Source organism: Eleutherodactylus coqui, chromosome 2, assembly GCF_035609145.1.
Source record: "Eleutherodactylus coqui strain aEleCoq1 chromosome 2, aEleCoq1.hap1, whole genome shotgun sequence".
Classification (NCBI taxonomy): Eukaryota; Metazoa; Chordata; class Amphibia; order Anura; family Eleutherodactylidae; genus Eleutherodactylus; species Eleutherodactylus coqui.
In genome coordinates this window covers 237,980,635-238,002,977 of record NC_089838.1, presented here as the reverse complement: position 1 = coordinate 238,002,977, position 22,343 = coordinate 237,980,635, and the positions used below count along the sequence as shown (strand labels likewise).

The 22,343-nt window shown below is 41.9% G+C and overlaps 1 protein-coding gene across 1 annotated transcript in view; it reads right to left on the bottom strand.

Moving 5' to 3' along the window:
* The window catches only part of ADAMTSL3 (ADAMTS like 3), a 398,680-nt gene that overhangs the window by 123,181 nt on the left and 253,156 nt on the right, over window positions 1–22,343 (bottom strand). The window contains exon 7 of the mRNA XM_066592680.1: window positions 7,956–8,082. Within this exon, the coding sequence (XP_066448777.1) occupies window positions 7,956–8,082 (127 nt within the window). The remainder of the gene's footprint in view (window positions 1–7,955; window positions 8,083–22,343) is intronic.

Sequence of the window (22,343 nt, the reverse complement as noted above, 5' to 3'; positions counted from 1 at the left end):
GGGCACTGTGAGACCAAATGTCCTTCATTCAAGCACCTGGAAATGTTTACGACAGACACGAGGGCCTGTAACAATGGTGGCACCTATCTCTGGATTGCGGACAGTGAAACATTTGAAGCTGCTCATACTTGTCAGACAATCACACGATCCTCTACTGGTGGTCTGTCGAGAGCATCCACAGCCCAGTCACCTTGTCACCCTCATGCATCCACTGCTCAGATTACCTCCTAACAGTCTGGTCGGGATCCATCCAGCTTCTTGCATTCCAATAACGTCTCCCCTTTCAAAATCTGTCAACTGTGAAATCTCTTCGCTTGTGTCATAGAGGCATGTCAAGTGGTCAGCAAGCTCTGCACAAGCAGAAATAAAGGTCCACTACACACAAGGAGCCTCTGAGAGCCTTTTTATAGGCCAAAGATGGAACCACTTTTAGGGCCTCAGGTGGCAAGGCTATTCATCTAATCACGCTACAATTATAATCTCTGCCTTAGATGTAACTGCATGCCGAGTTTTACGGCAAAACAATAACTCCTTCTAGGTGCTTGATTTTTATTTATTTTTTTATAAAGATACATAATTACAGCTTAAGGCTCTGTTAACATCTGCATTGTGGCTGTGCCAGATTGGTTTTCCATGAACACTATTAGCACCCATTGACTCAGGAAATACTAACTGAGCCTCCACTGTACAGAATCATGCCATGTGCACTGGACATTACGTATAGATACACTGGAAGTCCAAGACAAACTAATTGCAACAATCACTTCATATGTCACAGTGAATAAAACACAAACATATTTTGTTTGACAAGGTCTGTGTTTGCGGTTTAGAGCTTTCTGGAGCTCTATCAATGCACAGAATTGTATTTATCCAATTTATCACCTAACACAACCATGCGGAGTGCCACGGGTCTTTGACTCATTTGTAATGTTTTCGAGCTGATGTAAGATTACACACGTTACAGATGGATGCTTTTCAAAAGGAAGCCCATAAAAGGGAATACTTATACTGGAAGACAGTACAAGGGTCTGTTTGTTGTAGAAGAAGATTATATTCACAAATCTCTGACATTATTATCCCATTTCAATTCCATTTCTGTAGAAGGGGGCACATACTTCCTAAGGATCCCTCCTTTTGAGGACAAGCCTTGATATTTCACTCAAATACCCTGTCCCTCTTTGCTCTTGAACTTTCCCTATTTGGAATGGACCAATAGAGTTGATTAATGACTTCACATTGTTGCCCTAGAACGTGTTTATCTCTTATTGGCACACTAGTCCAGGACCTGTATATAATTTCATAATTTACTTCTTATATCTAAAGATTCAGATCTTACTAGCCATATTTAAATGGTGTATGAAATACATAAAAACGGTGATCTTTTCTACAATAAACTTTAGTGTAGACCTGTCAGAACATTCATTCTATTCTATTTGTGGGCAACATATTACAGTTTAAAGGAAGCTGGACAATTTATGGCCCTTTTAAACAGAATGATCATTCAGATTTGCGACTGAATTACAAACGATAATTTTTTTGTTAATCGGTTTGTGCCGACACAAAAATCAAACAATGATCAACCAGTGTGAACAGGCAGTCGCTCATATATGAATGACTGCCTGTTTACTGTTAATGGAGGCGGATAGCTAGAAGCAATCTCCACTTGCTCTGCCTTCATTCAATGAATGATTATCGCTCCTGTATGAAAGCATAGTAGTGATAATCACTGGAACAACTGTTGGGCCTCAACTTTCTGACAATCGTCTTGTTTAAAAGGGCCCTTAATATACTGTATTTATAAAATGCAGACCCTGAATAGGAGATGAGGACTCTCTCGTTTCATGACTGAAGGGGTCCCAGCGATCAGATCTCCCCTGATCATGGCATAACTAAGGGCTAATGCCCACAGCCGGATTTCTGCTGCGTGAAACGCGTCGTAAATCTGCAGCGTTATCCCGCAGCTATTAGGTTTTATTGAACGTAATAGCTGAATGTTCATGCTGCGGAATTTTATCGTGGAATCCTGCAGTGTGAAAGAAATCTTGGCATGCTCTATTTGCCCGGGAAAAACGCGCGGCCAGCTTCCATTGTAGTCAATGGAAGCCTGCTGTCACGCTATACTTTTGCTGAGCACAGTGGAAGTATTGCGTGATTACGCGTCACCGCTGGCTGCGTCACCGCTCACTGCTGACACGTCATGCGCTGTACTGCACATGCGTGATGGCTCGCCAGATGGGACATGCACGGCGCATCCAGAGAGGTGAGTATGGGGTCTTTGGGGGGCGTCGTAACGGACTCCACTGTGATATTCCGCTAGCAGGGTCCGTCACAGTCGTGGGCATGAGATCTTACATGTATATAGTGCATGAGTGTAATGTTTGTTATATTTCATAGGAATCAATTCTATCTATAAAATATATCATAATTGTCTCAGAAGCAGGAAAACTAATTTCTCTGCAACTTCTGTTATAAAGTCAGGGATTCTGATAATAGCAGGGTATTCGTTAACGGCGCTTCAGGGCATATATACAAATGATGTAACAGCACCTCACCTATCTTGTGCCATTTATAATACTGGTGTTTTCTGATGCGGCTGAGGGATGCAACTGCTACCTCTGCACCTCTAACAACCACTGTATACCCATCTACATCTCTCTCCATAGTTCACTTCTGACTCAATAGAACCTTCAGTTTGAGCAATGGCTTTTCAGACCAGAACTTCACAATTGTTTGTGAATAGTAGTTCATATTTCACGAATAGAAAGTAGCTCTGCCTTTACTAATCTGCTGGTAAAACATGTGGCAATGGTTCCCAATTTTAAAAAATCATGGACACACCTAAACTTTTTCACGGACACTGGAAAAAAGTCTCCCATTTTTACGGACTGTCTAGGAAATTCTGGATGGTTGACAACCCTGCATGTGGTTTGTTAGACAATTTAGTGAAGTGCTAAAGAGAGGTCTCACAGTTCATTGCTCATGCCAGGGGTGTAACTTAAGAGGATACAGAGGATGCGGTTGCACCCGGGCCTAGGAGCCTTAACCCCTATTTACACGCAAAGATGATTGCTCAAAATCCATTCAAAAAATAGGGAGAATGACAGTTTAAGCAATCATTTTGCATAAGCTGCTTATGGGCACTAATGCCCATTAGCAGCTTATTAGCTTCATTTGCATGTAAATGATCCTCCCTGAGCTGTATGCATATAATAGCGGGTGGTCTGTTATCTGCATACAGACCTTTGGACTGCAGCTGAAAACAATGTTACCAGCACTCCCATGGAGAATCACAGAGTGCGGTGCCTGCTATAAGCTGCCCAGCCAAACGGTGGATTTTAACCCCTTCATGACGCAGCCCTTTTTTTCTTTTCCATTTTCGTCCGCCCCCCCCTTTCCCTCAAAAAAATTATAACTCCTTTATTTATCCATCGACGTCGCTGTATGAGGGCTTGTTTTTTGCGAGACGAGTTATATTTTTCAATGGTGCTATTTAATGTACCATATAATGTACTGAAAAACTTTTAAAAAATTCTAAGAGGAGTAAAATGAAAAAAAAACCCGACATTCTGCCTTCTTTCAGTGCGTCTTGTTCCTACGGCGCACAGACTGCAACAAAAATGGCATGATAACTTTATTCTATGGGTCAGTACGATTGTTACGATACCAAACTTGTAAAGTTTTTTTTTTTTACTATACTACTCTTTTTTTTCCAAAGAAATTTAATTTTTTTCAATTATTTTCTGCCATCATCTTGTGTGCGCAATAACTTTTTTATTTTTATGTCGACATAGTTCAGCAATGGCTCATTTTTTGTGGAATGTCCTGTAGTTTCTGATACTACTAATTCAGAATACCTACGACTTTTTGATCGCTTTTTATTGCGTTTTTTTCTGGGATACAGGGTGACTGAAAAAGTGCATTTCTGGTTTTCTCAATTTTTTTTTTCGGACAACGTGCACCGTGTGGGGTAAATAATGTGTTACTTTGATAGATTGGACTTTTACAGACACGGCGATACCAAATATGTATTTTTATTTTATTATTTAGACTTTTTAATTATAGATATGGCAAAAGGGGGGTGATTTTAAACTTTTATAACTTTTTTTTTTTTTTTTACAATTAAAAAGACTTTATTGCTCTTTTTTTAACTTTACTTTTAAGTCTCCCTGGGGGACTACAATATGCGATTCTTTGATCGCTCCTGCAGTATGACGTAATGCTATAGCATTATGTCATACTGCATTCTGACAGGCAGCCTATCAAGCCACCCCACGGGGATGGCTTGATAGGCAGTCTCTCAAGGCAGCCCTGGGGCCTTTTTAGAATGCCCCTGGCAGCCATGACATCTGCGCGACTCCCCCGTTTTCCCCACGGGGGGGCCGTACGGGGGCTTTAAATGCCGCTGTCTGAATTGACAGCGGCATTTAAAGGGTTAATAGCCGTGATCGGACGAATGGGCGATCGTGGCTATTGTCCACGGGTGTCAGCTGTACTAAGCAGCCTACGCCTGCGCTGTATGCAGAGAGGTCGTAATGTACATCCTGGAGCGGGAAAGGGGTAAAACTCAACATAAAATCATTGTTCTGCCAAAAAGCAACTACGGTAGCATGTACATGCAACAGTTATCGCTCAAAAGACTTCGTTTGAGCAAATTTTGAGCGATAATCGTCCCATGTAAGTGAGGCTTTAGGGGGCCCATAGGGCCTCTCTTCTCCATATAGGATGCCCAGTACATTATAATTGGGGGGCTCCGTTACAGATTTTGCACTGGGACCCAGAAGCTTCAACTTACGTCTCTGCCTCATGCCATATCTTGATTGTAGCTCAGATTATTTTCATTCTTTCTCTGTCGTTACACATCTCGGGATCAAGGTCCTCTTTATCACTCTGTTTTCTAAACACAGGTGGCAGTACAGCACCATATAGCCATTATTCTAACATCATATTTGATGATATCCTAATTTTCCACACACCCTTAGTTGTTAGGTGCAACGGGATGTATATTGTGTGTTTGGCAGTCCTAGATTTTGTGCTGCCACCTACCTTAAACAATCATCTTCTGGAATGGGAAGGAAATCCTGTTCAAGCTACAATACAACACTGACTATAGTGGACCGTCCCATTTCCTTCAAGTCCATCACTGTAAGAGAGGATCCTTTTATGTAGCCTTCTAATGAGGGGTCGGGGCATCCAGATGCTACACTGATTAACTGTGATGAAGTCTCTTATTGTCTTCTAGAAATACTGACTGGTAAAGGATATCTAAAAATACACACGCGGTGCGGTACAGCTATTATGGTATGAGACGCTGTTGTAGTCTGTGGGATCCCCTCAGTCATACATGTAAGAACATTAGCTGTATTTTAAGTCATCTCACATTTAAGATACAATATTTTTGCAATCTAAAAAACACTAGTGAAAAGACGTGGAGTGAATTTAGTTGCCCTGGACTTTTATAATTGACCAGTTCATCAAGAGTTGATTGGCAGAGGTCTGCCACTTGGGATCCCTGCCGATCTGCTGATGACCAGACCTGTTGTCAGTGCAGACAGTCCTGGAAGTAGACAGCATTGTCAATATTGTAGCAACCATTGTATTCGATGGGAGCTGTGCTTGTGTAGTACCAAACTGGGCTGCTGCAATATGGACAGCATTTTCCGATTCCTGAGGATAGGTCATCAATAGTAAAAGTCACTGAAAACCCCTTTAAATTAAGAAAATTGTGTTCTGGCCCATTGCTTAAAATATTATTTCAATTGCTTCATTAATAAAATGATAAAGTACACAGCCATCTTTGCAGTAGCTGAACCCAACTTGGCCAGTACTGATGTAGGCAGGGGGGTTTATTGGGTGAAACCTCCCAACCCTGCCCACATTGGGTTTCTGGGATCTGGCTCTTGAACTATGCTTCACTAACTTTTGTATGTGAATGGCTCTTTTAAAGGGGCATGTGGCTAGCATTGATAATGAAATATGTGGCTGGGACTGCTAAAGAATAAATGGCTGGCACTGTTAAGGAGATACATTGCTGGTCCTGTTAAGGTCACATATGACGCAATCATGACAGCACTGTAGATGGTACTTGTAGAGCCTGTGGCTCAGATCCAACACAAGATGCTGAACAAAATAGCACAGCATGCTGCATTACTTTGTCCAATAAAATTCTGGGGCCTGACAGAGATCTGGTGGACCTCATTAGAGTTAATTGGGCTCATTAGAACCTGTTTATGCCAGTGTCAAAAAACTGGCACTTCCGTTTTTTTCATTGTTCGGGTCTTATGACTGAACTAAAGAATGGAAAACATAGTACAAGTATGAACTCAGCCTTAGCAGGAGCCACGAGCGCTAACACATGTGCTGTAAAACGGATCCCAACCGAACCTGACGGAACCCATTGACATCATTGTTTTCATAGTATGTGACTGCACTATTTCTGGAGTTAGAAAGTAATGGAAACTGGACAGAACGGAGCCTAGAAGTGTGAACAGAACTTCTGTTGATGCTCAAAGTCTGGTATTACTGAGCTCTGACTCCTGTGCTTCCCTATAAAGAGGTGCAGAGTACGGAGGTCCCAGACGTGTTGATTTTTTTCTCACTACTGGTTATTAGTACAAGGCTGCCATATGTCCAATTTTCAAAGTGTTACAAATTTGCTCACTGAATTAATTCTTTTCTTTTAGGAAAATTCTTGGCACATTAGACTTTTTAATTCCGTTCTCTATCTCTGAGGAGTCATACACAGTGCATGGCCTTGTGTTCTATGACTTCAACACCAAGATGTTTAACGATAGGGGAAAATGAACTTAGTAGGAAAATAATCTGATCTACAGTCAAGATATGGCCTGAGCAATGAACTGTGAGATCTCTCCATGACACTTCACTGATTGCCTGACAAGCCACATGTATTACTAGTCATTGTACAGAGCCATTCCTCATATCCTTACATGTACAACGACTAAAGTGCAGAATAGAGGCAATTTATTCCTACTTCCAATCCTAGCCATGGAGTGCCTACATAACGTCTTACAAGCCCATGGTTCCATCAAAGGCCGGCTTCACATGGCACATTTGCGCATTCAGTACGCAGAGAATAAAACCCATTAATTTTAATAACTTTATTCACATTTCCGTATTACATGCTCTATTTTTCTGCGTTTGTATACCAAGGCCCCAATAGAAGTCAATAAGGGGGTGCTTGAAGCCATGATGCAACCGATAAACTGTTTACTGTAACCAAACTGGACAGCTCTTAAGCAACATGGAACACAAACTTGCTGCACCCGATTATCTGGAATACGTGGGAACGAGTGGAACCAGAGGCAATATCAGTCTAACAATATTTTATACTCCGTTGTCCGTTTCTACCGTTACACAGTATAGTGCTTCTCCTTCTCTCTCGATGGCAAACCGATCTGTAGGGCCAAGTACATAAATGCTGCTCTGCATTGCTCCATAGAGAAACTCCAACCTGCCATACCCAACTCACTAACTTCTTACTCATTTGCACCCAATGTTCTCACTTCTCTGATCCCATCCCCTCTTAAGGACATAGTTCACGATATACAATCTATATCCACAATATGAGTATCTCATAATATGAACTTTCTCACCATTACATATTCACAGTCAGAAACAAATAGTTCTATATGTCCCACATGAGGAACACAGCTTATGGCTTGAGTTATACTTTAATATGGCTTTGTTAAGTAATGCAATATTGGGGAAAAGACTGTTTGCTCCAACCAACAGCTACTGAACAGTCATATAAACAGGCCATCACTATACTGGGCATTAAAATTTATATATCCCACAGGGTTACCTTCTGTACTTTAGAAGGACATCAACAAGCGAGGAGAGAGTCTTCTATTAGTCCTAATAAATTGTTATCAATTAAGAGAATTTGGGAAGAAGCTTTTACTAGAGTATAAGGATAAAAAAATTAAACAAGAACTTACTTTTTTCGGTGGAGAGATGTGTTTTGGATTGTCCTCTGACCAGCCGGCATGTAGACCCATCTCCTGCACACACTCCACAATTGTCTTCTTTGGCATTGCTCCCAAGCTGCCGATCGCAGCCCACCGCCTGCCAACATCAACACCAAAGTCAGAAGGAGGGCAGACCTGCAGTACACATGCTCAGGTTTCTGGAATTTTATTTATTATGTTATGCTTTTCATTTTATGAGCTGGCCCAATTCTGTCAGAGCACACATTGTTTCACCGTTGATGTTAGACACATCCTGTGGCACCGTATCATTTGTGTTATTTTAATAAAATAGATTGGTTATCAGTTGTTACAATGCAAAACCCTAAGGAAAAGTGCAAAGTATAGTATTACTATAGAGCTTTACCAATGTTACTGACTCATTGTGCAATTTTATGGGAATATCTGTCATAAATATCTGTATTCATGGCTTAAGTGGATTCTAGTATTACCTACTTCTTCAGGCTTAAAGTGAAGCTTCACCTTACAGTAACATTGGTCTTGTACTTAGCAAATGCAAAAGCTATCATTTTGGTAAGCTCCATTATATTTCTTGGCGGTTTTCACTTTTTAAAAATGTTGTTCTTACTTTTCGCAGTGTAGGAAAATGTTCTGTTGCTACCTGGAAATTATCAGCAAGCTGTAGTTGACAGATTTGTTATTCTCTGTTTAGTAGTTTGAATATACAGGTTGTAGTCAAAAAGATGGATCCAGTGCTAAACTCAATAGTAGTGTCCAATATTGAAATAATAGCATACATGAATAGGAAGGTATGGATGCACTACATGATGGCATGGTATGTGTGTTGTGGCCCCTGTAAGAAATAGAGAGTAAAACCCAATTGCAAAGTTGAAAAGCAGCATGTGGGAAGCAGAAAATCCACCCCTTTGAGTCTCATGGGACCACTGTTATGACTGAAGTAAGAAAATGTACTCAAAGTGGCCTCCTTCTACATGTATGGAGTCGTCATTGGATCTGTATTCATTTCATGACCCGAGTCTCTTGCAGATGACGATGCATGGCTTCCTGGATGATCTGCCCTTATCGTAGCAGAAGGAGACAACTTTGAGTATGTTTCCCTTACGTCAGTCATAGCAGTTGTTCTATGGGACTTCGGTAGATGCAGAAAGCGGATATCTGCTTCTCCCATGCTGCTCTGCAACTTAGCAGTTGGGTTTTACTCTCTATGCCTTACAAGGGCCACAACGGTAAATTAAAATCCATGTTCTGGGGCCCCCATGGGCCTGTGCATCATATCATTGTGTAGCACATCCATACCTTCCTATTCCAGTATGCTATTTGGAGTCAAATATAGCACAGGAGTATTGAAATATAGCACCGGATCCGTCTTTTTGACTACACCCTGTATACTGATGTACAGTACGAATGTGTTGTGGGTCTGTTTGGTTCATCAACATTTTAAAGGGGTATTTCCATTCCAGACATTTATGGCATAATATCGGATTGATGCAGATCTCACCTCGCAACTATCTCAAAAACTTTCCCAACCCAATCGTACTCACCTCTGCTGCCTAAAGTGGCTGGGATCAAAGAAACAGACACATTGGCTATTTCATGCGGTTGCAGTAACTCCCAAAGGAGTAAATGGAAGTTGAGCAAACTATGCTGTTCCCACATCCCAGAAGTTACAAAAATACGCCACTGGTTAAAAAAAAAAAAGGGAAAGCTGCAGATTTTTCATTTTATTTTAGGCTGTCATCCTGGAGGACTTTTAGGTTTTACATACATATTCAGAACATTTCATAGTCTGGCACCTGTCATGTGTCAGCTATGCCAGATTAAAGGAATTTTACTGTACTACAGCATTAGTTTTTAGGAGTGCCAGGGAGCAACGGCATGGTCATCCTAGAACATGCTTCCTTGCAGCTGCAGAACGAGCAACTAAGCAAACTTGTACGGCTTTCTAAGCAGACACATATAAATATTTTGATATACAATCCTAAAGTAAGCTTTGACACATTCCATGCATTAAAATCCAACTTAAAAGGTCCCAACAGGATAGGTTTAATACGGAGATTTCCATTACATGCACAAATTATTATTATTTTTTTATTATTATGTCTGGCGCTGTCTCGCTTGACCTACTAAGAGGTCATCAAACTCATTTGATTTAGAAACTGCTTTATATTCGTCCATAGCTCTGAAAAGTAAAAAGACTTGGAACCACATAAATGTTGTGAGGGTAGTAATCATTTTATTCGGAGTTCTGTTAACTCCATCTAAAATCTGCAGATTTTTCATGGTATACTCGAGGTTTACCACAGAGGCTCAACGCAAGAACTTTGAATGTACAAGAATTCCTAATGTTTTTAAGTTCATGGCAAAGATTATTATGTGGGTGTCAGATCAAATATCAATGTTTCTGTTTTTCATTGTAGCTACAAAGTTGTAAAGTTTTATTTAATTATCTAAAGTGGTCCTCCACCTGTATCTGTAGCCAAATCCAAAAATAAGAGCCCAGAAAACAAAGAATGGGAAACGACATGAAGGGATTTCAGTCAAGCTGCTTTTCTTATGCTCTGCTTTGGACACATTAAGTCAGCTTTGAAATTGATAGCTACAAGTAATTTGGTTCTTAGGGCTCAGTCAGACGGGCGTTTTTTCGCGCGATTTGCGCATGCGCATGTGTCCGGCGATTTTATAAAACCATTGCTTTGCAATGGTATCGGACACATGAGCGCTTTTTATGCGCTCGTCCGATAAATTATAGAACAGAAATCGCAGATTGCACCTATCTGTGATCTGCGATTCCTGTTCTCTTCTCTATGTGCGCTCAATGGGGCCGGCGGCAGCAGCGCCGACCCCATTGAGAACATATAGTAGACAAATCATTCTCCTATGCCACAGCTGTAACAGCTGTGGCAGAGAAGAATGATGTTTGCCCATTGAATTCAATGGAGCCGGCAATACAGCCGGCTCCATTGAAAGCAATGGGCTGCCGGCGAGCGCGGGATGAATTTTCGGGAAGGGCTTAAAAATATAAGCCCTTCCCTGCAATTCATCCAGAAATGTGTAAAAAAAATATATATATATACTCACCTGGTCTCGGCAGACGGAGTTCAGCCGTGGCCGGCAGCAGTTCTCCTGAACTGCTCTGAGTAGTATTCAGCAGCCGGGGATTTAAAATCCCCGCCTGCTGAATGAGCTGCCTCTGATTGGTCCCAGCCTCACCAATCAGAGGCAGCTCTCACTTACTCATTCATGAATTCATTCCTGAATGACAGCTGAGAGCTGCCCCTGATTGGTCCCTGTGCTGAGCCAATCAGAGGCAGCACTCACTAACCCATTCATGAGTTCATGAATGGGTAAGTGAGAGCTGCCTCTGATTGGTGAGGCTGTGACCAATCAGAGGCAGCTCATTCAGCAGGCGGGGATTTTAAATCCCCGGCTGATGAATACTACTCAGAGCAGTTCAGGAGAACTGTCGCCGGCCGCGGCTGAACTCCGTCTACCGGGACCAGGTGAGTATATATATATAAATATTTTTATACATTTCTGGATGAATTGCAAGGAAGGGCTTATATATTTAAGCCCATCCCGAAAATTCATCGTGAGATTGCCCGCAGCTCATTGCTTTCAATGGAGCCGGCTGTATTGCCGGATCCATTGAATTCAATGCGCTGGACAGCTCCGGCCCGTTTCTATTGAAACGCGGCTAGGAGTAGTTTTTTCTGGCGATTTTTCGGCCCCGGTCACGCGATTTACGGATGCGCATCCGTCATGTGATCCGCAAATCGCGGGAAAAAACGCCCGAGTGACTAAGGGCTTAGGGCTATGCTGTCTTATAGCAACAGGCTGTTGGGGGGGAGTAACAGCATCAATTTTTATCACCTATATATAGGATAGGTGATAAAAGTTTCATTGGTGGGGGTCCCAATGATGAGACCTCAACCGATCCTGAGAATGGGGGTCCCATGTCCCGCTCTTCTTGTCACTGCAGGATTATTTTTTCCATCGCAGTGAGATCAGATTGAATAGAGTGGTGCTGCATATGGAGTGACACTGCGTATGCATGATGGTTGCGCCATTCAACTTCCTCTTCACTATGGGAGAGGCAGTGAGAAGGACGGGGAACACGGGATTGGTGGTGGTCTCAGCAGAGAGATTCTCACTGATCAGACTTTAGCAATAGGTGATAAAAGTTGATTCTGTTACAACCCTTTAACTTGCTTGTCAGGCTGGCCATCCCTAGTAACGAAACATGTTATGAACTCGGGACATTTTGCTGTGTTTGATCGCTGCAGAGTTGTAATTTAATTCCCCGCTTCTGCTATTCCGCTTCCTGGCTCTGCTACATGTCATTCTCCAGTCAAGAGACAGTTAGGCCGGTTTCACATAGGCGACAAAATCACGTGGTTTTCTCGCGATGGGACAGTGCTGCAAATCGCATGTATGTGAAGCCCATGCTTTCTAATGGGTTCCTCTGCACATTAGCAATGTTTTGTAGCCTGCGACATTGCAAGAAACAAAACGTGGGTTGCTAAATATTGCCGCGATTTGTGAGGTTTTGTAGTCCATGTTTCCCTATGGAGCCTTCCTATGCATTGCATTAGATGAAAACACGGTTTTTGTGCAGTATGATGCAACTTTTACATTAGGAAATCCTACTGTAAAAGCCCTAAAATAAGCCCTAGCTACATTTAAAAAAAAATGAAATACATCACCTAAGAGGCGCTGTCCGGCTCTGCCCCACATCTCCCGAAGCTCCCTCAGCACTTGTTTGAAGCTCTCTCATAGCTTCTTGGTCAGGAGTTTGAAAAACCCTGCCTCCAGGAAGCGCTGCTCTGATTGGTTCTTGAGTGCCACGCCTCAGTCATTTAGAGCCAGCGCTCGATTAACCAATCACAGCCATTCAATGATTAGTTCGTTGCCCATGTGAAAGAGGCCTTAATCCTTTCCTGTGTTGGGCTTTACCTGTTTGAAGTTTTTTAATTAGGTTCTGTTATTTCTACCCTGTCAATTTGTTTATTCATTGCTTGATGGGCAGTGCCCTAGCTTCAGTATCTATGCCTTGTTCTAGTGTCTTGCCAGTATCCTGTTCCTATGTCCTTATTCCACTCCTGAGCCAATCCGTCTATGCCTGTTTATGCCCTGATCCTGTCTTCTGTATGCATACCAGTTTTGGTTTGAAGCTTTTGTCTTACAGAGATCCTGCCTGCGTCTGTCATCACTGTGAGGATTCACCCACAAGAAGACCACATCAGTTCTTGGCGAACTCACGGCATCCCCATCTGACAGTACCATCAAGCTATGGTGCCCGGTGATGCTTTGCAAATGACAGGTGATTATGACCCTATCCATAAGTCTCTTTTGAACCTGTGTAGCCTATGTTTTGAGATTGTTGCATCTATTCTGCTGAACAGACCTACTCCACCTACTCAGGAGTCTGCTATACCCTGCCAGCCTGCAGTCTGCCATGGGAAGATTTCTCAGAAGAAAAGAGAATTCTTGTCGCTTCCCAAGGATGGTAGCAGTACTCAGTCTATAGCCAGTTATGGCATCTGTTCCCCTACCAAGTCCACAGCCAATAATTGTGTCTGTTCCCATGAAAAGTCCACAACAAGCAATGGCATATATTTCTATACGGTCATGAACTCTGGACATTTTGCTGTCTTTGACCCCGATACATCTGCTTTTTCATCTCCCGGCTCTGCTATATTACATCTCCAGTCAAGAAACTGTTATTTCCTCCTGTATTGGACTCCACCATTTTTAACCTGATTGCCCTCTTCTGTTAGTATCTGCTATATCTACCCTGCCAGTCTGTTCACTCATTGCTTGATATTCCATGTCCCAGTGTCTGTATCTTGCCAGTGTCCATGGTCTTGTGTTCCTGCCAGTTTATGTCCTGCCATGCTTCTGACCCAAGCTATCCATGCCTCTTCCTGCCTTGTTCTTGTCATTTTTATTTAACCCTTATTAACAATTAGTTGATTAACTTGAAGGGAGGCTCTAAGTAGTTTTCCACCATGGCACCTTTGGTACCTTCAGTAGCAATTGGGCTGAGGGCATGAAACCATTAGTAGTTCTCTTTAAGTCTTTTAACTCCATCTCTTAGCTCATCCTTGAATTGAACACCTGAGAGTTTCATACAGACTGGTTGCTTGGGGTCAAATGGCTGATAACCTAACTTGAACAGAATCATATTGTACATGCAGTCTGAAATAAATATGTATATATATTTGTGGGAAGAGATTCAGTCTGACGGCTTATTCTGAGTTTTGGAATCAAGGGGTGGTCTTATCAGTGATTGACAACCTTCCCTGTATGACTGTGCTTACGGAGATGGTTGACATTCACTAAGTAGGACCGCCCACTGGACTCATAAGCATTGAAATAGCAGGAATTTAAATGAATGCATTAGAAGTCATACTAAGCGTATGATATTCTCAGCCTGGATGTGATGGCCTGTGGCTGCCTCTCGAAGCAGGGCGAAGGTAAGTGGAGGTAGGACTGTCATCTATCAGACGTTTATGACATGTCCAGTGGAATGCGAATACTCCACTATATATAGCTATACTTCACACTAATGATTAAATCCAGGCTACATATTTATGAAATGATAGGGCCACAATACTCTTTTTCTCACTTGAAAAGCTGGCGGAGAGCTGCATTTAACATGTCACATGGTGCAGTTCAATATAAATATTAGAACCACCTAAAATAAATTATATGAAGAAGCATTTCGAAACAGAAAAAAATATTATATATGCAAGGCCTAATAAGAGTTCTGGTATGGACCTATTTCAGCATCAGAGTTATTGCTGCTACTGGTTTATAAATCATCCAAGATAAAAACCATAAAGTACAAAAAATGAACACAATGTAAGAAAACTGAGACAATCAAAGACATCAAATATTCTGTTATGTATTTTACTTATTGCATGCTGAAGAAAAACAGGTATTTTAGTAGCACATCTGTGTAATTCCATACGCTGTCAGTGGTCCACATGCTCCAACTAAAAATATGCCCCTTAAAAGATTCCCTTTCATCTCTAAATGTTAAAGACGTCTGTTTACTGCCGATGAAAGAATGAAATCTGTTGTAAAGACAGGCCAGAGAGCGCTCCCAAAAATCACAGTCTGAATGACGCAGGGTAAAATCATCGTATTTGACACACATTAATGGTTATATAGGTTGAGAATGTCATAATCCACTAAACTACACTGATGCATTTTTAATTGCTTCTCTATTTTTCAGCGGATGTATTTTACCTTATAACAGAAATAGACATTTTTAGGTCAACCCTTTGCAATCCAATTTTGAATTCAGGGTTTCCTAGGGGGCTCTCCCTTTCTGCCATTATACTATGGTGCCATCTGCTGGCTCGAGCCAGTACTGCAGTTTGTGACGTGCCGGAGAGGCCCCAGACAACAGAGCGGCCAGTAATTTACAGTAAGAATACCCTGCCGAACGTCTTCGACATCGGAGCTGTATAGCCTTCAATCAGAATGTCTTCAGATGTCAGACAGTGGATTGGAAAGGGTTAATTTAGGGTATTATGAGTTACAAGTGAAGGATAACAGGTAGATGCAATCAGATGATGGATTAGTGAGGGTATATTGTATTAATATACCCTCACTAATATTGTAAAAGAGTTGTTTTACAATGAAAACTCCTTGAATATACGTCAGTTAATCAGCTAATAGCCATGGACTTGGCATCTCAAATTCCCAATGATTGGAGACTATCACTTGGGGAAGCTGTGGTATTGCAGGTCTGCTATTCAAATAATTAAGACAGCCCTATTAAAGTGCTGATAGATACACTTTTACCCTAATTTTTTTTTATGAAAGCAGAAGCCCAATGATTAAAGAAATAGGACTGAATGGATACAGAAGTATGGGATAAAGTGTTTAATTGCTGCACTCTAAGGTCGGCTTTCCATGGGCAAGAAAATCGCACGAGATTTGTGCGTTGTGAGACGATGAACACCATTATTTTGAATGGAGTTATACACATGATCGCTACTTTCCCGAAGTGATGCGAGGCGGTTTAATTACAAAAACATAGTCTGCGAGTTTGTTACAAAAACGCCTCGCATCCACGGCAAAATCGCACATTGGCAAGCGCGAAATCAGCCCATGTGAAATTAGCCTCATAGTTGCCTTTTTACTTTTCTTTTGTTCCCTTAAAGGGGTTTTCCGTGGAACTTGACCCATCAGCTGAACGGGCGCATGCTGTCAGCGCCACAATAACAGAGGTCGGAGTGGAAGCCTCTGCACCGACCTCTGTGTAGTGGCCGGTGCTTGTAAGTGCAGGAACGACTGTCATTGAAAGCAAATCGAGCTGTGCCAACACTTACAAGTGCCGGCCCCCGCATGAGAGGTCGGTGCGTAGGTTTTCGCTCCGGTCTCTGTTATTGTGGGGCTGACAGCATGTGCTCATTCAGCAGATCAGTTGGGTCCCGAACGACGGACCCCAGCCAATCAACTATTGATGACCTATCCTGAGGATAGGTCGTCAATGGTATTTCCACGGAAAAAAACCCTTAAAGGCCCCACACACACACACTAGCGTTTTTGGGTCTGTAATAATCCTTGGACAGCACTCGGCCCTATTATAGTCTATGAGGCTATGCATATTGACGTTTTATCACGCGGACCAATTGTCCATGTGAAAAAGCTCATTACATATCCTATTCCTGTCCAGATCACGGATGAGAAACAGGACAGGCAAATACAAGTTAATGTGCCTCCTCAGCATAGTCTGCGAGTTGCACCAGAGCTTCTCGTATGCAATTCACTGTAAGGCCTTAGTCAGACGGGCGATTTTTCGCGCGATTTGCGGATCGCATGACGGATGCGCATCCGCAAATCGCGTGACCGGTGCGCGCAAGTCGCCCGCAAATCGCCCGAAAATCTGCTCCTAGCCGCGTTTCATTAGAAACGGGCCGGAGCTGTCCAGCGCATTGCATTCAATGGAGACGGCAATACAGCCGTCTCCATTGAAAGCAATGCGCTGCGGGGGAGCCCGGGATGAATTGTCGGTAAGGGCTTAAATATATAAGCCCTTCCCTGCAATCTATCCTAAAATGTGTTAAAATAAAAAAAAATTGTATACTCACCTTCTCCCGGCAGCCGGAGCTCCGCGTGGCCGTCCTGCAGTGGGTGTGAAGGGGGTGTGAGTCAGACCTGCCCCCTGATTGGCTCAGCACTGAGCCAATCAGAGGCATGCCTCACTCACACCCATTCATGAATTCATGAATGGATGTGAGTCAGACCTGCCCCTGATTGGCTCAGCGCTGAGAGGCAGCAGTCACTCACCCATTAATGAATTCATGAATGGGTGTGTGATAGTTTTCAGCCTCTGATTGGTCAGGGCTGTGACCAATCAGAGGCAGATCATTCAGCAGGCGGGGATTTTAAAGCCCCGCCGGCTGAATAGTGCCAAGAAGCAGTTCAGGAGAACTGACAGCGGCCGCGGCTGGACTCCGGCTGCAGCGGAAAGGTGAGTATACAATTTTTTTTAATTTTAACACATTTTAGAATGAATTGCAGGGAAGGGTTTATATATTTAACCCCTTCCCGACAATTCACCCCGCGCACGCCAGCAGCCCATTGCTTTCAAAGGAGCGGCTGTATTGCCGCTCCATTGAATTCAATGGGCAAACATCGTTCTTCTCTGTCACAGCTGTTACAGCTGTGGCAGAGAAGAATGATTTGCCTTCTATATGTTCTCAATGGGGTCGGCGCTGCTGCCGCCGGCCCCATTGAGCGCATATAGAGAAGAGAACAGGAATCGCAGATCGCAGATAGGTGCGATCTGCGATTTTTTGTTCTATAATTTATCGGACGAGCGCATAAAAAGCGCTCATGTGTCCGATACCATTGCAAAGCAATGGTTTTATAAAATCGCCGGACGCATGCGCAAATCGCGCGAGAAATCGCCCGTCTGACTAAGGCCTAACAGCGAATGTGCACTAAGCTTCAGATCCAATCCATAAGCCTGAAGAAGAACCCTGCGTTGGTTCGGAAGCTCGCTATTATTACATCATGTATTTTTGTTAGCCATTAAAAGGTATCATATCTACAAATTACGTCGTTTCTCTTGCTGAGAACAATCACACTAAGCTTCAGTGAGATATTTTCATTGGTGTGTTTGGATATTGATTGATTTTATACATTTTGCAGGTTCCTTGGAGTTAAATCTTGTTTACTAAAGATTCACTGAAAAAGGCAGTATTAATTCCAGAAAAGTCAGATATCCGTGGATGTATCTGTTTTAATAAACCGAAAGATTTAAATCCAAGGACCTGGCAACGTAAGGAAAAGAAATTCCGAAAAACAGGAATGTATCCCATTCTCTTATTTCTTTTTACATTATAGATAAGAAAACAAAGAACATCTTCCAGTACTTCCTCTAGGAACGCTGTTCTTCCTCCTTCTTTAGGGATCCATTCTTGTTTTGGATTTGTACAGTACGTGAATCTAATTTTTTAATTTTGAATAGAATCCCGTGGTGAATGACTCATATCACTTTCTTCAAATATGTACACGGAAGAGTAATGCAGAGGAAAACGGTATGCTAGAATAATGAACAAGCCCTTTACGGCTACATTTGGAGAGGAATTAATCAAGGTTAAATAAGCAGAACACAACACTTAAGATATAGGTGTAATTTCCATATTAACCCCTTAACCCCTTGAGTGGCGGGTTTCCTACCACCCTGTCGTGCCCACCAGGGCAGGTTTTTTAAAATGGTCTAATCATTGAATTTCAACTAATTTTGCAGTTGCGTCTCAAGAGCCATAACTTTTTCATTTTTCCATTGACATGGCCATGTGAGGGCTTGTTTTTTGCGGGACAAGTTGTGATTTTTTAAACAGGGGGGAGGGAAAAAAAATGGGGAAAAAAGAAAAAAAGGGGCCATGTCATTAAGGGGTTAAATAATGTATTAACTTCCTTCTCTGGGTCATTACGACGCATGGATACCACATGTGTGATTGTATTTTTGATTTTTTACAAAGTAAAGGGAGACAGGTGTTTTTATAATTTTTTTTATAATTTTTAAACTTTTTTTTTTTTAAATTTTTTTATTTTTTTTTGTCCCTTTAGGGGACTTCCACAGGGACCCATCAGGACCCCTGATCACATTCCGGGGGTCCGATGGTGACAGCCCTTTACATGCTGCAGTGACAGCCCTTTACATGCTGCAGTCACATAGACTGCAGCATGTAAAGGGTTAACACAGCAGAGATCGGAGGTTTTCTCTGATCTCTGCTGTAAGAGCTGGTACCTAGCTGTCCTCTGACAGCTAACAACCAGCTCTCCCTGCAACAGAGACCATCGGCTTGCTTCTGACAAGCCGATGGTCTCTATGGCAACCTGTAAACAAACCAGGAGATTGCCGACATATCGGCAATATCTTCTGCTGGTTTTTCAAAGCCCTTGCACTGCTCTGTGTGGGTCTGTGCAGGCAGAGCACCCTGCCACAGCTTGTGGCATTGTGCTCTGCAGCTCCCATAGTGATACATAGCCCGGAAATCTTCCGGGGTATATCACTATGGGCAGTGGAGCTCGTCCCGGAAATTTTCCGGGCGTGCCACTCAAGGCGTTAAACCAGTGGTGGATTATTCATTTTGGTGCATTTGCCTCAGACAGGCGAAACAATTGTTAACATGACTAGTGCATTGTGATAACTCAGTTCACAGCATTTTAGTACACTGTAGTTAAATACATTGTATTGAATGCCAAGCAGAGTTTGCTACAACTCTAAATATGTCTAAAGCTTGATGCAACAAAATGCACCAAATTTTAGTAAATTTTACAAGGTCTAGGTGCAATCACATTAGTAAATATATATTTATTTACTAATGTGATTGCACCTAGGCCTTGTTGTAAAATTTACCAAAATTTGGTGCATTTTGTTGCATCAAGCTTTAGACATACGACAGTTCTAGCAAATGCTAACTTGGCATTCAATACAATATATTTAACTACAATGTACTACAATGCTGTAAACTGAGTGTGTACTAATATATATATATAGTCCATATGAAATCACTATTCAGCAAGGGGGGGGGCAGTTAAAAGTGATATACCACTTATATACTACACATAACTTTTTTAAAACTATATCATAAAAAGGTTCCCAAAATTCTCTGGTGAACTCCCAATGACCTTCGAATTGAAAGTCAATGGTGGTTATCAGCCATGCTTTCTAATGAAACATGTTTGTTTTCCCTCAGAGAAAAGCATAATGTGAATGATGTAATTTCTAATACAGCACGAGATTAACTGAAAGTTTTGTGTTATTTTAATTTCAGTCTAAACTCATCTGGTGAGAAATCACTATACCAAATCTAACAGCTCAGTGCTCAGTAAATGTCACCTAAATTATAGAAGAATCAGGGATTTAATAAACAGATATATGAAGTAAGATAAAATACCCCTGATAATATAATATATGATCTACAGAGATTTCTTGAGGGTCAGTCTTCTTTGACTGTGGGACAGAAATGAGGGTCTTTCATGTTTAGCCCAGAGGTTAATAGGAACCTCATTCCATCTCTGCTGGCAACATTTAATTTTCTGGGCATGACTCTTGTGAGAAGTAGTCTGTTCCCTGTCAATGTACTGACAAAACCTTCTGAATATTTGTCTACATAGCTAGGCGTATAACCAGTAGAAAAAAGGAGGTTGTGATCCCGCAGTATAGAGCTCTGGTAAGACCACATCTGGAACACTTAGTTCAGTTCTGGAGACCTTACCTACAGAAAGACACTGATAAAATAGAACAAGTCTGAAGATGGTCTACAAATATGGTCAAAGGCCTATTAAGGATCTTTTACACAGGTCTTAAACATTTTCATTTACCCAATCGTTGCCCTGTTCAACGATCATACAACAACCTCTTTGTTGGCAGCACTTTCCCGTGTGCACGAGGGATGTGCTGCCAACAGTGATAGAAGTCTATAAGGGATGAATGATCACATGTAAATTTGTCCCCCATGCAGCTGGCATTAGCTTGTGTAAAGTCCATTTAAATGACTACTATGTATAGTGTAGTGGAAAAAAGGGAGAGGATGGTCATGATGTGATCAAAATCTTTAAAGGAGTTATCCAATCTTAATACTGATGACTTATCCTCAAAATAGGCTATCAACATCTAATCGGTAGGGGTTCGCCGCTTGGGATCCCCAATGATCAGTTGACAGAAGGGGCTCCAGCACTCATACCAGAGCCACAGCCTCTTTGATGTTTACATCTGACTACGATTGTGCTCATACTCAAAACACCATAGTATTTAGCGGCAATTCTGATTATTACAGGCTTGGCCCATTAACGTTAATCAGCTGATCAGCAGGAATCCTGAATGGCGGGCCCTCCATGATCTGATATTGATGGTCTATGCTGAGGACAGGCCATACATTTTAAAAGGTTGGATAACCCCTGTTAATATGTTAAAGATTTAAATAAGGCCCAGAAGGGAAGTGCTTAAATATGACACTAAACACAAGAATAAAGGGGCACACTTTGAGATTAGTTGGGGGGAGATCAGAAGCAATATCAGAACATATGATTTTATTAAAAGAGTAGTTGATTCTTGGAACAACTAAAACTGCCTGGGTTATATATATATATCTTTCCTAAGAGAAAAGTAAAAAGGAAATATTATTTCTACAGTCAGTGTTTTGTGTTTCCCCGTTTCTTCTATGAATGACACAGCTAAGTCAGCTTTCTGACATATTTATGTAGGGCGCCAAAAAAAAAATCTTTTGTACTGTTGTAAAAAAAACTAAAATATTGAAACTATCTGCCTAATAATATGTAGGTCCACCTCAGCTGCCAAAACAGCTCCCTCCTATTAAGGCATGGATTCCACAAAACTTCTGAAGGTGCCCAATGGTATCTGGTACCAACACATTAGCAGCAGATCCTTTAAGTCCTATAAGTTGAGAGGTGGGGCCTCTGTTGATCAGACTTTTTTTTCAGCACAGCTTATAGATACTCAATGCATGGATTGAGATCCTGGAAGATCTGTGGAATTTAGAGGCAAAGTCAACACCTGGAATTTTTTGTCTTTTGATAGTAGCATCCACATGAATGACAGAGCATCACGCTACCCATGCCGACTTGCCTTCTTTGTAAATTGCATGGGTCCTCTCTCTTTCTCAGGTTAGTGAAGGCCAAAAGGCTGCCAGCATTTACTTTTTCAGCAAAATTCTTCTGTGGGATCAGACCATATGCATTAATGAGCCTTGGACGCTTATAAACTTTGCCCATTGCTTTTCCTTTTGGTAGATCCACTTCTCATATGTACCAACTACTTAATCTAGCTGTCACCATATGGCCCTTGTCAAAGTTGCTAAAATACTTAGTTTTGCCCATTTTTAC